This window comes from Cololabis saira, chromosome 1, assembly GCF_033807715.1.
Source record: "Cololabis saira isolate AMF1-May2022 chromosome 1, fColSai1.1, whole genome shotgun sequence".
Classification (NCBI taxonomy): domain Eukaryota; kingdom Metazoa; phylum Chordata; class Actinopteri; order Beloniformes; family Belonidae; genus Cololabis; species Cololabis saira.
In genome coordinates, this window is record NC_084587.1 from 18,288,730 (window position 1) to 18,306,877 (window position 18,148).

Consider the following 18,148-nt stretch of genomic DNA (forward strand, 5'->3'; position numbering starts at 1 on the left):
GTGTCTGACGCTGCCTGACTGCGTCTGCAGGGCTGTTCAGACGGCATGGGAGCCGTCTGTCAGTTGGGAAGAGGTCTGGGGAGTAGCTACGGACGACACTATCCTAGCAGGACGTCTCCTCGCAGTCTCCTCCATCTGTCAGCCAGCAACACGAGGCGTCTAGCTCACAGCAACAATGTTCTTTTTTTCATTTTTTCTGTTTCCCCCCCCCCCCTGTTTTCTTCAGTTGTCCTCCCGCTCAGTGAGGTTTGGGAACGTGGCCGTCGACGTAGAAGTTCCTGGTGACTTTGGGCAGGGTGAGCTCGATGCCTTCCAGCTCCGGCGTCAGAATGATCTGACATCCCAGCCGGGAGTTCTCCTGAAGCATGGGCGCCATGTCGAGCATGTCGTCCTCCCTGAAGACGGAGAACAGCCCTCGTCAAAAACAACCACCATCAACGCAGCTTTTGAGTAGGGCTGGGGATCGATTCAAATGTCAAGAATCGATCCGATATCCGATTCTTAAGATTCAGAATCGATTATCAAGATTTGATTCGATCCGATTCCGATATTGATTTGGGTTAGTGTTATTAAAACTGTTTTTTGAGCTGTTGCATGAATTATATGACTGTAGTTATGCAAAATATTACTACTAGTATTATATTGAGATTAAACAGCAAGTATTGGCAGCTAATGATGCTGTAAGGACCAATCAGCTCCCAGAATGCTGATAGAACTGCTTTCAGAAACATCATGTGGGTCAGAATTACCAAACAGATCCAGGGCAGCAAACACAGACGGATGAAATCGGTTTTATTTTTTCCCACATTCCGTTTTTATTTGTTCCATTTTCGGTCTATTTTGGTTTTTAATTTTTGAGCATTTGGTTTTTATCATTTTTTGCAAATGTAACCCCAAGACAGTATATAAAGTAATGAAATATAGACAATTTATGCAATGATAACCTAACACTTTAATGTTTTCATACCTTTAAACATATTTAAAGGCAAAAACTTGGCACCAGTTATTCTCGTGTCCAACAAAACATTCCTTTTTTGGGGATAAACAAAAAAATAACCAAAAGTTGTAATGTAACGATGAAAAAAAAAAAATACAAAAAAAAGAAAAAAAGAAAAAAGAAAACCAAAAAAAAAAAAAAAAAAAAAAAAAAAATCGACATATGAATCGATTTTTAGGAATTAATATGAGAATCGATTTAGAATTGGGAAATCGATTTTTTCAAAACAGGCCTACTTTTGAGATTAACGGACAACGCAACGGCCTCGGCGGCAGGCGTACCTCTCATCCGGTTCTGGCAGTTTGTCGAAATGCTCGGCGCCCACGTAGACCTGACACGTCGAGCACGCCAGCGACGCCTCACAGGCCCCTAAAGACGACAGAAACACAGACGTCACGCCATCATTCGAGCGGCGGGCTGCAGGTCAGCCGTTGTCACCCTCACCTTCCAGTAGGGCTGGGCGATATGGACCAAAAGTCATATCTCGATATTTTCTAGCTGAATGGCGATACTCGATATATATCGATATTTTTTCTGTGCCATAATTGGGGTTTCCCCCAAGGCATTATAGCATAGCATCTCTGTTAGCTTCATCTTTTTCTGAGGCAAACCCTTAAAAAAACAGTCAGTTTTAATACAATGCCTCGTGCCAAATGTCACACAGGTTCCTTTATTAACAGAGGTCTGCACAATATCAAAATGTATAAAACAAATGAAATAAAAATAAACTGCCTGCATATATAGAATAAAAATGCTTCTCAAATATCCCTTTCCTGCATAACAATTAAATTAAAATACACTGTGCAATTAATACAATGTAGACAGTAACAGGCATACTTTTCCACTGAGGTTGACAGTTGTGCAAATAACAAAACATTTGTGCAAATCTCAAATAAAACATTCAAGTCAATTTGTCACAAAATAAGCTATATCAAAATCATAAAAAAAAAATCAAAAAATTTAATAAATCGATATAAACGATATTGTCTCGTACCATATCGCGTTTGAAAATGTATCGATATATATTAAAATCTCGATATATCGCCCAGCCCTACCTTCCAGGTCGATGCCGTGTTTGTGAGCCAGGTACATGACGTTGTCGCCAACTTTGGCCTTGACTGGGATCCTCTTGCCCGACCGGTCTACGTAAACCACGTTGACCCTGAAACAGCAGACAATAAACTGTTTGAAAACATCAGGCTGTCAAATTGCTTCATCATCAAGTACATCTGGAAAAGCCAAACTAGATGCTTTTATTAATTAGTTTGGATTGTTGGGTCACTTTTCTCTTAATCAACTTCACATAATTGAGTAAAATACATGTCAGCTAGTGTTAGGCATGTTTTCTTTTCCAGATGTTTCAGATGATCAGTCATGTGTTAGTGTCACTGGAGCAGGTCTAGAATAAAGAAACAAATAAAAAAGGTACATCCTCCTCGGACCTGGTTGTAAACACCCTTATTTGTGTTCTCTCTTGGTTTCTAAAGTCTCAGGCACAACAGATTGATAATGTACACTATTCCTCGTACACAAACTCTTTGGGGAAAGTGCCTCCAAAGCATTCGCACCCTCGTCCTGGTATAAATTGCAGACTCATCTTAAATTGGATTATCTCCCACAAATGGAAGATTTTAAAGCTCGGATTGAGGAATATTTTACGCAGCTGGTGATTAAACTGTAATGATGTGGTTTGTCAAACTGTTTTAATCTTTGTTTTGTTGTTCAAGTGTGTATTTTACGTGGACCTACTGTGCTGCTCTCTTGGCCAGGACCCCCTTGCAGAAGAGATTCAGAATTTCAATGGGATTATTCCTAATTAAATAAAGGTTAAACATAGGGCTGGGCGATATATCGAGATTTTAATATATATCGATATATTTTCAAACGCGATATGGTACGAGACAATATCGTTTATATCGATTTAAAAAAAAAAATATATATATATATATATTTTTTGGGGATTTTGATATAGCTTATTTTGTGATAAATTGACTTGAATGTTTTATTTGAGATTTGCACAAATGTTTGTTATTTGCACAACTGTCAACCTCAGTGGAAAAGTCTGCCTGTTACTGTCTACATTGTATTAATTGCACAGTGTATTTTAATTTAATTGTTATGCAGGAAAGGGATATTCGTTTTATTTTATTCAAGAAGCATTTTTATTCTATATATGCAGGCAGTTTATTTTTATTTCATTTGTTTTATACATTTTGATATTGTGCAGACCTCTGTTAATAAAGGTACCTGTGTGACATTTGGCACGAGGCTTTGTATTAAAACTGATTGTATTTTTAAGGGTTTGCCTCAGAAAAAATGAAGCTAACAGAGATGCTATGCTATAATGCTTTGGGGGAAACCCCAATTATGGCACAGAAAAAATATCGAGATATATATCGAGTATCGCCATTCAGCTAGAAAATATCGAGATATGACTTTTGGTCCATATCGCCCAGCCCTAGTTAAACATAATTTTTTTTAAAACATCAGGGAGGTGGAGGGACACGCTTGACTCCACTTTAGCCGGGGATACAGAGCTCAAGTGCAGGTGGGTCTGATTTTCAGTCTAGTGACTTTTCCTGCGACTCAGCAGACATGTCAGTGCTGTGGCGCTTACTCGTTGAGGTGAGTACCATTTCACAGGAATAACCTTTTTATATCTAGAAAATCTGGATTTATTTAGGGAGTTTTCAAATCTCCTTGTGCGTGTTTACTAATCTATTAAAAGGTGGAAAGAAAAACAAAATCATGTTTCAAGTCTAGAAGTTTTGTTTCCTGAGATCTGAGCAACGTCCTTGAATTTAATACTTCAAAACTTCAGTAGAAACATGTCTGGCATCGTAAGTCTGTTACTTAAAAATCTAATTTGTATAAACATTATCTTCTTTGCAGGGAAATCAGGTCAAGAACTTCTTTGCTTTCAAGCTGCTTACCGGCAATAATTCTCTGCTGCTACGCTAAGAACTTTGTAACATTCTTTCTTTTTTTCTTTAATTCCTTTATATTTATAATTTTTTTAAATCATTACTTGTCAGCGAATACAGTAATGGCGCTTTTTAGAAACTCTTTAAACTCATTTAAATGTTTAATATAATGTTTAGTATCAATACTAATATAGAGAAATGTTCCATGTTGATCAGTCTTGTTATGGTCACTTATTGTCTTCAGTTCAGTGTGGTCTGAAAACTAAAACTGCAAGTTGAGTATGATTGGACAACAATCTTATTTAATGTTTCACTTCTGAATAGATCAGGTTCTGATTACCGGTTTTACATGTTTGATAGTAGTTGTTACTAGGCCTGTGTTGAAAAAAATTGATTTTCCGATTCTAAATCGATTCTCATATTGATTCTTATGTCTAAAGATCGATTATTATTTTTTTTTTTTTTCTCCATCATTTTCGCCAGGGGAACTTTAATCCCAGTAGTCGGACACACAGTTTGTCATGACACTTCTGAAAAATGCCAGGTGCTTCATGGCAATATGTGTGCGTGGTGACAGAATAAATTAGATAAGCTAAAATGATTTGTTTACTGCATGAACTGTTGCAATTTCTTTCTTTTTTGCACTTTAAATGGATATTGAAAGGCCTGTTTGAGTTATTTATTTCTTAGTTATTTCACAATAATTATTGTGAAATTATTATTTCACTAGTTATTTTACAGTCATATAATTCAGGCAACAGCTCAAAAAACATTTTAAATAACACCAAGCCAAATCAATATCGAATCGAATCATGATAATCGATTCTGAATATTAATAATCGGAATCGAATCGATTCTTGACATTTGAATCGATACCCAGCCCTAGTTGTTGCCATAGAAAGTGAAAAAAATGCTCTGTGCATTTGTTTAATTCCAGTTGAAAGCTTCTTGTCTTTTCACAATAAAAGCCCAGATTCACTTACACTTCTGGATCTTCTGCGTTGGAGCTCGACTCCTCACCATGACAGAGACCTGAGAAAAGAGAGGTGCAGATATTCACACCCTGGTTATTTAACGTCAGTTCCGCCTCACTGAATCACGGATTAAATCAACTTGTTGCACACAAGTAGCAGAAGTTTCACAACAGCATGTGTGAATAATCCCAAGTTACACAAGTGTCATTGAGCAGGCTATGCGGATATATTAAACCCTTCGTATATCGTCAATGAGTTAATCTATGGCAAAAGAGATATAATTTATCGTCACGTATTGAGCCTTATCCAACACAAACATTTTGGGACAAATAATCCAATAAAAACATCAGATTGAGGCTAAACGTGTTAGCAGCTGCAGCACTCACTTATACTTGTCTGCAAGTGTCGATTTATCGTCCGGAAAGTGTCAACGGAGCCCTTCCTCGGTAAAGCAGCCCTGTTGTTCACGCAGCTCTGCAATCTGTACAGGGGACACGTGCTGCAGTCCGGCATAACTCGAGAAAACCTCAAAGTCAGAGCCATGCTCGACCGGGCTGAAGCGGAGGCCGCCATCATGACTCTGTTTTGGTCACATGACCCGAAGTGACCAATAGGAGAACAGCGGCGGCGTCTCTCGTGTAATACTCTCCTCCGGCAGCAGAGGGCGCTGCTGCTGCGCATTAAAAGTTAACAAGTTATAAATGAGGTCGTTACTTTTAATTTAATGGTGGGTTGTTTTGTTTTTAGTACAAGTCAGACCGATGGAGATGCAATATTCAGTCTAAGCTGCAAATCAATCCAGAAATCTTGGTGTAATTATTGACTCAGACCTGAACTCCAACAGCCATCTAAAGTTTATCACTAAATCTGCCTATTACCACCTAGAATTAAGGGGTTTCTACGACGGAGTATTAGGGCCAAACTAAGACAAAAAAAAAAAAAAAAAAAGGAAATTTCGAGAATAAAGTCATAATAATATGAGAATAAACTCGTAAAATTACCAGAATAAAGTCGTAATACTACGAGAATAAAGTCGTAATATTTTGAGAATAAAGTCGTAATATTACGAGAATAAAGTCATAATAATATGAGAATAAAGTCGTAAAATTACCAGAATAAAGTCATAATGTTGTAAGAATAAAGTCGTAATATTAAATATATCAAATCAAATCAAATCAAACTTTATTTGTAAAGCACCTTTCATACAAAAAATGTAACACAAAGTGCTTTCCACAAACATATAACATAAAACATAAACATAAAAATGTAATAAATATATAAATATAACTTCACAAGATGCTCAATATTCCTCATTTTAACACAGGGAGAAGATGCTCTTCCTGTTAGAGTTCTCATAAATTAACACTTTATTCTCGTAATATTACGACTTTATTCTCATAAATTAACACTTTATTTTCGTAATATTACGACTTTATTCTCATAAATTACCACTTTATTCTTGTAATATTACGACTTTATTCTCGCAACATTACAACTTTATTCTGGTAAATTTACGACTTTATTATCATTATATTATGACTTTATTCTCGTAATTTCCAATTTTTTTTGTCTTAGTTTGGCCCTAATACTCCGTCGTAGGTTTCTGTCTAAACAAGACATGGAAAAACGTATTCATGCATTCATTTTCAGTAGGTTGGATTATTGCAATGGCATCTTTACAAGCCTTAACAAGAAATCAATCATTCAGCTGCAGCTGATCCAGAACACAGAGTCCTTACAAACACCAGGAAACTGGACCATATTACACCGGTCATGAAATCACTACACTGGCTTCCAGTGAGTCAAAGGATAGAGTTTAAAATCTTACTGCTGGTCTACAAAGACCTGAATGGTCTTGGACCAAAATACATGGTTGATCTGTTAGTTCCTATGAAGCTCCCAGACCCCTGAGGTTCATCTGGATCTGGTTTGTTGTTTGTCCCAAGAACCAGAACCAAGCAAGGTGAGGCAGCGTTCAGTTATTCTGCTCCTCACCGGTGGAACAAACTTCCTGTAGACCTGAGGTCTGCTCCAACTGTAGATCCTTTAAATCAGGCCTAAAAACATTACTGTTTACTGAAGCGTACTCTTAAATTAAATACTTACCCGCTGGACTCTACTGCCCATACTTTTTAACAACTTGTGCTTTTTGTTATTTTACCTCTTGTCTTATCATTTTATTTGTTATTTACTGTTTAATTGTGTCTTGCCGCTTTTAATATTGATGTAAAGCACTTTGAATTACCTTGTGTTGAATTGTGCTATATAAATAAACTTGCCTTGCCTAAATGTTTATGTTTTTTGTATTTTTGTATTTTTACAAAGTTTGTCAGTTTGTCAATACTATTATGTATAGTCACAGCTGACATTGTCAAAATAATGACCAGGGTTAATTAAACTGTCATTTTATACTTTATACACAGTGAACATTAAGAGAGGGTAATTTTAAGAGCTTTGCACAATTCATACCTTTCTTTTATCTAAGTCAACAGTCTTCATAAGAATATCATAAGAATATCTTATGAATATCTTATCCAGGACCAGGAAAAGGGCAGGTAAGATCTCTGCAGACCCCTCACACCCAGGACACAGTCTGTTTGAACTCCTCCCCTCTGGACGGCGCTACAGAGCTCTGTACGCCAAAACCTCCAGACACAGAGACAGTTTCTTCCCCCAAACTGTTGCTCTGATGAACTCTCATCACTCATAGAGTTTCAGAGTGATCAATCACTGTGCAATCATAATAATAATAATAATAACACCATCATATGCTGTCACAATACACCTTTCAATAACCATGTCTACCTCATACTGCTGCACCTTTCACTTCTAAATTGTATATGTTAATAAGAGCTGTAATTTGTCTATTTACTGTACAGTGAGAAAAATAACCGAGTCAAATTCCCTGTCTTTTTTGACCGGACTTGGCCAAAAAACCTGATTCTGATTCTGATCTGATCTATTGTAAGGAATATGATGTCAAATGCAACTGGCTAAAATGTTAGATAAACTGACAGGCATCAAATTCAAACATGTGTTTTTGTTATAATGTAAAGCAGTAAAAAATGGGAACGCTCAAGTTGAAATTCCTCAAAACTCAGTTCTCTTCATTGCGCACCACAAAAGCTCCAATATAAGAGCAAAATGAGTTTGTTTCCATGATGGTGGCGTTTCATCTCCCCGTGGGACTCGTCCGTTTTTATAAGCAGCACCATCTCTTTACAGGAAACAATCCACGTTTGAGTTCCTCAGCTGCAACGAAATTCACATGAGATAATATTGTAAAATAATAACACTTGGAGCTGTTTCAAAAGGGCCTGACGCGTTTGTCTACATCACACGACTTTATGTAATTGCAGCTGCAGCTCTGACTTGTCTAAACTTGCTCAAGTTATGCTTCTGGTTACGAGTGCAGATCTTTACCCACAATTCATTCTCTATGATCTCCTTATCGCATTTTTTTTCCCCTCTCCCTCTGGAGACAGGGCCATAATTCAGCTAGCTCAAAAATACAATATTACCCTAGTATCCCGTTCATTCAAAGCCATGTTTATACACAACAGCGCAGTAAATTCGTGTTATGTCTTGTCTTTGGGAAGAAGCAGATTAAGTCGGATAAGAAATCGTACGAGACAGAAGTGATGTTATGACTGGAGACAAGTCGAGGGCTCAGGCTCTTTCTGCCCCCCAGTCCAAATGAAATAAAGGTTTTTAAACTTCAAAAGAAGTAATAATCGAGTCAACATTCAGCCGGCGGTGTGGAAGCCGTCTAAGGAGGAGATATCTGAGATGTGATTTATCAGCTGAAGAGACTCTAATGGCCCGTGAGCTCATCCTCCGGGATACTCCTGCGATTCTTGCTTCACTTCTTATCGCTCTCTCAGCATCTCCCTGAGAGCTTAGCTTAGTGGGAACGCTCTCTCCTCCGGTGGGGTTTCCATCTGGACCCGGCTGCAGCGGCTCCTCCCGTGTGGATGACCGTTATAAAAAAGTAAATGGGCCAGTCTGTCTGCTTTTTTTTTTTCATTTTATAGGGAGAGCTGCGAGTCAACTGGCTGGGCCGATAGGTTATTACTCTTTACGTACTCGAAATCCACATAATGAAACACTATTAAACTTTCTCTCTCACGCACCTGGACAGTATTACTATCGGGGGGACAGTGTCTCTGTGTGTGGATTTAAAGCTCTTGCTGCATAATTGGGCCCTGTTGTCCCTCAATTCCTGCAGGTGTGCATGTGTGCATGTGTGTGTGTATTCATGTGTGTGTGGACTCCCTTCACACTCAGGGAGACCTCCGACCACAAATGTTGAAATGGCGTGTATAGAGGTTTTTCTGCTTGACGTCAGGACCTCGGTGGGGATCCGGAGGCCGGGCCTGCACGTGCAATGGTTCGTCTGTCCAAAAGGCAGATAAAGCGTGGAAAAACACAATATTTCCCAGCAGTCCTTAGGGTGCTCTCAGTCACTCCCGTCAGCTGTTGTTTTTACTCGTTACACTTTATTACCCAAAACAGAACATGTGGGATTGGAGAACATGTCACCCAGCCGCCTGAACGGGGCAGACGGAGAGATAAAACCACGTATTTATCTACGAAAACACTTCCAGTGATACTCTGTTTCAAATCGCAGCAGCTTCCTATAAATATAATCTTAGAAAAATACCCGAAAGTGAGTCGAAAAGACTGTAAAGTAGCTTCGAATACTCATTTGAGCATCAACTTCCTTATTAAGATTCGGATCCAAACACGATGATCAGCTGTCGGGGAAAATCTCAGTGTGTTGTTTAGTTTCACGGCCAAATTCAGTGCCAAAGTTGTTACGAAGCGATTACTTGAACGAGCCATAAAGTCTGCCTGAGAGGGAAGGAGGGGGGGGTTGATGACCCCAGTCTGAGACCACGACACAAAAAGCTGTTTCTTCACTTCCTCCTTCACAAAAACTCAGTCTTTTCTCTTCACTCCGTCAGTAACTCTTCACACTTCACAGCGACCCGGGTCGGTTCGAGCAGCAACGGCCTCGGACGGAGGATTTGGTTTTGTTTTTATTTAAATATTTAAGATTGTGGGCAGCTCGGTGGGTTTGGGATTGGTATGTTTTCTGTCGGGGGGGTTTCAGCTGCCTCCCACGGTCTGAAAATGTGCACGTTCAGCTAGATGGGCATTCTGAGATGACCGTATGAGCTTGTAGGTCTTTGTTTCCGCTCGGGAGCTCGTTTTTGGCCTGTTGATGGCTGGGATTGTCGTCTCCTGCCGACCTCTGCAACCCCCAACACGAGCACGACAGTGGGTGCATGGATGGAAAGAACATTTCCTGCGTCCATCTATTAGATGGTAATGAGTGTAAAACCTTCATTAAGGACAAAACCAAGTTAATCAGAGAGAGAAATGTTTCATCTGTGTGCAGCAAAAAACGTAAAAAATAAACATTTTAAGGCTCAGACACGCAGGTCTGTGTCCACGGCTCACCTGCATCCACCTCTTCCCTACAAACTGCTCATCAGATTTGTTTTCTGGACACGGGAACTTAATTTCAACAGCTCACAAATACAGTATTTCATCAGCGTCTCAATCATCCAAAACTCAACATGAGCCGTGTTTACACAGCACCGCATTAATCCATGCAGCGTCTCGTTTCTTTGTGCCGTCGAGGTAGAAAGAAAATGAAGAGTTTTCTCAATATGGCAGTACGGAAACAGAGCTGCATCACAGTAAAGCGCTATTTAAAGCACCTGTAAAGACTGAAAAGGGACTTTCCTCTTATGGTTAGGGTCCCTACGGACGATCTGGGACAGTTTTAACTTTGCATGTGTGCAAAGTTTGGATTAAAGGGGCCTATTTGGGGATCCTCGTCTGGTTGTTGTCTCTGCTTCTACAGAAGATCAGTATTTTACATATTTATGGCAAAAACGCTAAACTTTGGAACCCGAGGCCACAAACCCTCCTCCTCTAGCGTCTACTAGTACGGACTTTAAGATCCGTGTGTACAAACAGAACGTTTTTGTTTTGTTTACACATGCAAACTCAAAATTCATTCAATTCAATTCAATATACTTTATTGTCCCACTTGGGGAAAGTTGTCTTGGACTCAACAGCCGAGCCACAGATGCCTTGACAGCTATAGTGACAAAACACATACCGGACACACCATTTCAAGTAAGTAAGTAAGTAAAGTTTATTTATATAGCACCTTTCACAGATATAAAATCACAAAGTGCTTTACATTAAAAGAAGGCACACAAATTAAAAGAGATTAAAAAGAAAAGATACCAATAGTATACATATATATAAAAACCCAGATAAAATTAACAAGGTACAGAAAACAGCACTGGGCTGGCATGTTAAAAACATAGTCGCAACGCACATTAAAAACATAGGAGCAACGCAGAGACACAATAAATGAACGGTTAACCAAAAGCCTGTCTGAATAAAAACGTTTTCAGCTGCTTCATAAAGCCTTCACATGATTCTAGAAAACGCAGTTGTGAAGGGAGAGCATTCCATAATTTTGGCGCAACAGCTTGAAAAGCACGGTCACCTCTGGATTTAAAATTAGTTTGAGGGACAGACAGTAACGATTGGTGTGCTGATCTAAGAGCCCGATTTGGCGCATAAGGTAGGAGGAGGTCAGCGATGTATTGTGGTGTTTGGCCATGCAAAGCTCTGAAAGTTAGCACCAGTATTTTAAAATGGATGCAAAATTTAATGGGAAGCCAGTGAAGAGAGGATAAAATTGGAGTGATGTGTGTTCTCTTACTACTACTAGTTAAAAGGCGGGCTGCTGCATTCTGGACAGTTTGGAGACGATTTAAGGAGGTCTGATTTAAACAGGTAAAAAGAGAATTACAATAATCTAAGCGAGAAGAAATAAAAGCATGAACAACCATCTCCATCTCAATCTTGGTAACCACAGATCTTAATTTAGCTATATTCCTTAATTGGAATAAGCATGAACTCACAAGATGATTGACATGATTGTCGAGTGACAGAGATTGGTCCAAGATGACACCTAAGTTTCTTAGCTTATGCTGAGCACAGGCACTTAAAGACCCCATATAGTGTTTTATGTTTGGGATATGATTTTCAGGAGCGACTATAAGGGCTTCTGTCTTGTCTGAATTTAATTGAAGACAGTTATCAACCATCCAAATCTTAATTGCATCCAAACAGTTGTTAAAAATGGACAATTTGTTAAAATCGTTTGGTTTAAAAGAACAATATAACTGGATGTCATCAGCATAAAAATGATAAGAGATGCCACTAAAACCGCTAATAATCTGTCCAAGAGGCAGCATATATAGGGAGAAGAGCATGGGACCCAGAACAGAAACAAAAGCAAAAATTAAAACAAACACATACACTAATTGAAACATGCTAAAAAATCACCATAATAAAACACAATATAAAAAATAGATTAATTAATAAAATTATTGCACGTCCTTTGGCCTCAAGGAGCATTGTTCAGGAGTTTGATGGCGGTTGGCACAAATGAGTTCTTAAAGCGATTCAATTTGGTCACTGTATCAGCTACAGTACCATCCTGCCTGACAACTGTCTGTTCATAGATGAACTGCAAGGAATGATGGTCCTTTTTCTCCCTTTTCCCAATATATACTCTGATCTGCAGGGAACCAATCCACAATATTTCATTAGAGTCTTGTCAGAGGCTTAGAGTAACAACTTATTTGAACGTAACTCCATTACAACCATGTTCTAATATTAATGCAAAAATATATTCTGTTAAACTTCAGAAATGCTTTCATCTACACTCCTTACCGTCTAAATACCGTCTTAATGTGCCTTTAAAGACTAAACCGTCCCGAGCAGGCCACCAGAATAAGATTATAACTCTCTAAATTAGCAAAACATGAGCTCTTAAATGAGATTTTATGTCAATTACAGTAATTTGTGCTTCTGTGCCAGAGGCGAGGTGACAAATGTCACTCCGGATACATCCAGTTACCGTGAACCCCTCCAGCGTTAGACGTTGAATGTGTCATCGGTTAATTGTCTTTGTTCACATATTGCTTCACACATTCAATGTTTTATTTATTTATTAATTCATTTTTTTCCACACTTAATTCACGTCATCAGTGTTGCGTCAACCGAACGCGTCTCGTCATTGGATTTCAGCTGTTTTACTTCCCGTCACTGCGACCTGGGTCTGCGACGTCAGTGAATCCTGCAGATCTGAACCTGTCGCTGGGCTGGATGCTTTCCTGCCGAGTCTGACCCAAACAAACTGATAAGGCTGATGGGTGGTTGTTTTTTTTAAGGTGGAAGTCACTCGAGGCACCCAGACACTCCCATTCCCGTTCGTGGGCGAGGAAACGTAAAAAGGTTTTGTTGTTTTATGGCACAAATGTGTGTTTGAGGCAGCGTCGGATTAATGCATCAAAGTGCAAAAGAACATCTGAAGTCAAACACCATAAATATTTCCTTTGGCTTCGGTGCCTGGATTTACAATGTTGTTTAACAAAAAAAAGAAAACCAACTTGATTTAGTTGCAGCAGCGCTGCTGGAAACTTCACAGCTGCCAGGCAGGCTGTTCAGCATAACCTCAAAGGAGTTATAGCAACAAAAGAAAACTACTGTAACCGGGCTCCTTTTAATCTTATCGCGATCTTCCATCTTAAAGTTGGAAATATGTGTGTGCATGTGTGCATGTGTGCATGAACGCACCGGCATATGAGCAGCAATCAGATGACTTCTTTATCTACCTGATGAGTCATTCAAGCCTCTGAGATGTCAATTAAACCAAAGCAGGTTAAAGAAAAAGGGAAAAAAAAGAAGCTTTGCGGTTTGCTCTTTGATGCCTCATCTGTGTGGGAATGATTGTTCCTCAGACGAACAAAAGAGAAGCTTACCATAAGTGTGAGTAAACGCAGCGTTCTTCTGGGAGCTGGCATCATCGCAGGGAGAACAACATCTTTACTCAGACGTTAAAAAAACATTAAAAACCCTCTCAAAACACTTTCCCTGTGATGCGTGTCATGCTTTCAGACGTGAGAAACGCCCCGTTGAGTCTCCCGGGAGCTCGCAGCCGGAGCCGTTTGCAATCGATGACCTTTCTCACGCGTGATGCTAAAAGCCCAACAAGATGTTTGCGTTAGCGGGGGGAGGGGGGGGTTTGTAAACTGCAGCCTGCTGCGACTACCGTCTGACCCGGGGATGGACGGGGCCGACCGCTGACTGGCGGCGTCTGACCCCAGATACAGAAACGTGGCGGAGGGAGGTCAAAGGCTCCGCGGGGTCACCGAGGTGTAACCAATCATGTCGACAAATCCAAACAGGCCGAGAAGGCCACTCGGACGAAGCCTCCCCGGATTGTAATTTGGTTAAAATAAGAGAAAAAAAAACTCCTGCATGTTATATAACTTGCAAAAAAAAAACACTGCATGCATCTGTAATAAGAAGCAGATGTGAAGCCGGAGCTGTTTGAACTGACATTGACATAAAAATCCTGTTTGTATTTGATGGATTTTATGTTAATATCAGTTCAATCTGCACTATAATTTAGCTATATATCATTTAGATCAATAGCGGGCCGTTGCCAAAAGCAAGATATAACTTGCAGCTTTGATACTTTGCTCAGCTTTTTTTTGCCTCATCGCCAACATTGTGAGCTACTCCGTTCACGGCGAAACCTAAGGGGTTAAAAAAGAGAAAAAGAAAAGAGCTGGACTGTATTTGGGTCTTTAAGGAGGCTATCTGTCATCCAACAAGCTTCCTCGTCTCTAACTGACGGCCGGGGAGGCTCCGGGCTTTTAACAGCTTGTGGACTATGTTTATGTAATAACTGCTCGGGGGTCATGTCCTGGGTCTCCGGAAAGCGCCTACAGACAACTTCTGTTGTAATAGAAGCTATATAAATAAAATTGAATTCAATTGAATTGAACTGGAGCTTTTAGCTCTGTGATAAGAGATAAAAAAACGTCTCCAACATCCAATAATAGCAAACCAGCCACTTTCAGCTGCAGCCTGGAGTTTTAGTTTTCATTTGTGTGTTGATGAAACCCATGCAGCACACATGCGTGCCTCTATAGACCAGAACCAGGACGACTGATGACACGACTCCTGCAGACGCCTCCCGTCTCGGGCTCTGCACTGATGTCGTTTCTCTGTAGAGGTTTTAAAGGATCTGGTCGTTTCACATATCCAGTCTCCCTTAAACTGAATTTATATCAATACTTAAAAATAATTAAGAAGGAAAAAAACTAAAATAATCAAACATAGAGTCCCTTCTGACCCATTTTCATGCTCTGGCGAGAGTACATGCGAGATTTTTGGCGCTTTTCCACTACTACCTACTCAGCTCGGCTTGCCTCCACTAGGTTTGGTTCTTTCCCACCAGGGGTCTAATCGTGCCGAGTAGATACTTTTCCTGTTTCTACTCTGCCGAGGTTCTAAGAGGGCTGAGTCGGGCCGTATCTGACGTCATCACACTACAAGCCACCGATTGGTCGGGGGGTTGGAGTCAGAGATCTGAGTCAGGATGTGACATCAGCCAAAGAGCGACTCTGTCGGCTTCTTGTTCATTTTATTCGACAGGCAATGGCAGCGCAAAAGTCTGTTTGGTGATCCAACTCTGAGGTGCAGATGTTCATAAACCTGGTGGCTGAGGAGAGAATTAAAAAGGGATCTAGACGGGCGATAAGGAACGACCAGATCTACCAGGAGCTCTGTCACTTCATAGCAGCTCGCGGCTCCCAGCTGACTTTTCAGCAGCGCCGAGACAAACAAAAAAAAAGAAAAAGCGTCACTTGAAGCTTCTCTCTGTGACGACCCTGTCTAATTGTGGGCATGCCTGACTTTCTCTCTGTTTTGTCTTTGAGGAGTCTGGTGTGAGATGAGCTGATTGGGCTGATTTGGAGCACCTGGGCCCAGTGTTCCAGGCTATAAAACCTCCCTGCCTTCAGTGTGGCTCTCTCTTCCCTGCCAGCCCCATTCATTTGTTTGGTTTTGATTCTATTTTTAACAACACGCACCACACATTTTCCACATTCACACACACTGACACTACTGATGCTGACCTACACACCTCACAAGTTGGTTTATTTTGCATTTGCTGTATTTTTCTTTAAAATAAATAGCCTATTTTTATTTGCACTGTGTTGTTGTCCATTTTTGTCATGGCCTACGGGCCAGGTTATGACATCTCACTCTCATTTTTTAACTTGATATCGAACACAAGCCCCAGACCCAGCAGCACATCTATCATCTCCTCCAGGTTCTACATCTTTAGTGTTGTTGTCTTCTTCGTTTAGATCACACAATCAAATACGTCACAGCAGCTTCTCTCCAACCTCCTACTTCTGCTCCAGGTACTGAATTTAGGGAAAAGAAACCAGGCCGAGTTGAGTTGAGTTCCGGATGTTCTTTGTAATTATGCTAATGAGGCGGCCGCTGATTGGCTGAAAGCAGGACGAGGGCGGGGCCAGAGACCCCAAAACAACAACAGCCCCTTCCTCGTGGCGGCGGTGCTGTGCATGATAGCATCCTCTGCTCAGACACGGAAAATAAAAATAGAAAACAATTGTTTACAGATATCCCAGCTGCAGAGCGATTTACCCCAAGATTTTATTAAAATTGGGTTAGCGCACCCTTGTGGGCTAATCTGGTTTAAACAAAGAGGCCAAATGAGAAAAACTCTTTCAAACTCCTGATTATCCTGCAAGTTTGAGGTCCAACACCAACATACATGATGAATACTTCAACAGACTTTGTAGGGAAGTTGAACATTTTTAAACATAGGCAGAGAAGTCGGGTACTGTTTCCAAAACAACAGACAAAGCCGGCGGTCAGAAACCACCAGGATCGGTTCGTTATTCTGTCGCCTCGTGTAAGTGACCCGAAAGAAGCGGACACGAATGAAGAATGGAAGAATAGACATGAATGAAGGAACAAAACATAAGCAGCAGGAAGAGGTTGTGAGCGAGGCTGACTGAACATGAGCAGGGGTCAAGAGGTCATCGCTCCGTTCGGAGGCTGCTGGTTTATCTGCGCTGCTTTCTGGACTGCAACGGAAGACTTCGTGATAAGATCACTTAACTTTGTTTTTGTGTAAAAGTAACTGAAGACACACACACAACCACACACACTGCTTATTTAGCAGGATGTAGGCTGCGTCACCTTCTGGAGCGGTAAATAAACAAAAAGTGGAAATGAACTGCTCTGTAGTCGCTTTTATTAGCGCTGAAAATGCTTAAAAATATAAATGAGGAATGAGGATGTGTTCCCGGTAATGATTCAGGAGACGAGAGTTTAGCAAATACAACATGTAGGACACCATGATGCGTCTCAGGCAACGTCTTCTCAGTGCTGACTTCTGTCACCGCAGCTCCACCGCAATCTGAAGTTAGGTTTTAATCTGCTTGTCAGAAGACCGAGTCGTAGGGTTCCAGGCTCGGGTCAGGACAGCCGATCTGGTCCTGCAACGATGGATATTAGCACAATTCTTTCACAATGGTAGCGTGTCTGGGTGTCTCCGGCTGAAAATGCTGAACTTTGACCTCCGGCTCTATCACGTGTCCTCGGAGGGACACTGAACTCGATGCTGAAGAAGATCTGTCCAGTAAGAGGTCACAAGCCAGTAAAAAAGCCTGAAAAAGGTTGTCACGAAGAGCAGACTTCAGGCATTAAGGGGTTAACACATGAATCCACTGTGAGGACCCCTGAAAAGAGAAAAAAACTGAAAGCTTTGGTTTTATTCATCCATCATCTATCTGGATTAAGAAGAAAAAAAAAACAAAAATCAAACATAGAGCCCCTTCTGACCCGTTTTCATGCTCTGGCAAGATTTTGACTGGTCCGCAAAAAGGGATAACAGAGCATCTAAGAACGTCCATCGCAACCTTTATTCAAGCGGAAACAATCCTGCAGAGACCAAACAGCCAGCGGGGACCACAAGGGCTTTTATTTGGGATTCCTGTGTTTTCTTTTTTTAAATAATATCCTGCATAAATGAATATTCTTGTTACCTTGGAATTTGTCTGAATTATTCTTAATACTGGGTATACAGGAAAATTATAATTTAATCATATCTTAAAGATGTAGAACTTTTCACTTAACTAGATTAGTTAAGTGAAATGTTCACTTTGTTCACTGTGAACAAAGTCTGTAATTGGATATTTGTAGGTGTAAGACTCCTCCACTCCACTTGAAAAAGTAATTTATTTGCTTTTCTTTGCAACTTCACACCCTAACTTCACATCACACTAAACGAGGAGGACAAAGCAGAAGTCAGAGTTTCGTAC

General features: G+C 40.4%; 1 protein-coding gene across 1 annotated transcript; it reads right to left on the minus strand.

The window, feature by feature from the left end:
• Positions 1-204: 204 nt before the first annotated feature.
• fdx2 (ferredoxin 2) lies at positions 205-5,474 on the minus strand. Its single transcript, XM_061716476.1, has 5 exons — positions 5,282-5,474; positions 4,905-4,953; positions 2,053-2,159; positions 1,279-1,366; positions 205-395 (listed from the first exon to the last, which is right to left on the minus strand). The coding sequence occupies exons 1-5, from the start codon at positions 5,469-5,471 to the stop codon at positions 239-241; spliced, it is 591 nt and encodes a 196-aa protein (XP_061572460.1). The 5' UTR covers positions 5,472-5,474; the 3' UTR covers positions 205-238.
• Positions 5,475-18,148: the final 12,674 nt, after the last annotated feature.

Excerpts from the sequence above, each read along its gene's own strand:
- fdx2 (XM_061716476.1), bottom strand. The coding sequence starts at position 5,471 with ATGATGGCGGCCTCCGCTTCAGCCCGGTCGAGCATGGCTCTGACTTTG. Across the intron at positions 4,954-5,281 it reads ACACTTGCAGACAAGTATAA|GTCTCTGTCATGGTGAGGAG; the intron begins GTGAGTGCTGCA and ends CTCTTTTCTCAG. Across the intron at positions 2,160-4,904 it reads AACGCAGAAGATCCAGAAGT|GGTCAACGTGGTTTACGTAG; the intron begins GTAAGTGAATCT and ends CTGCTGTTTCAG.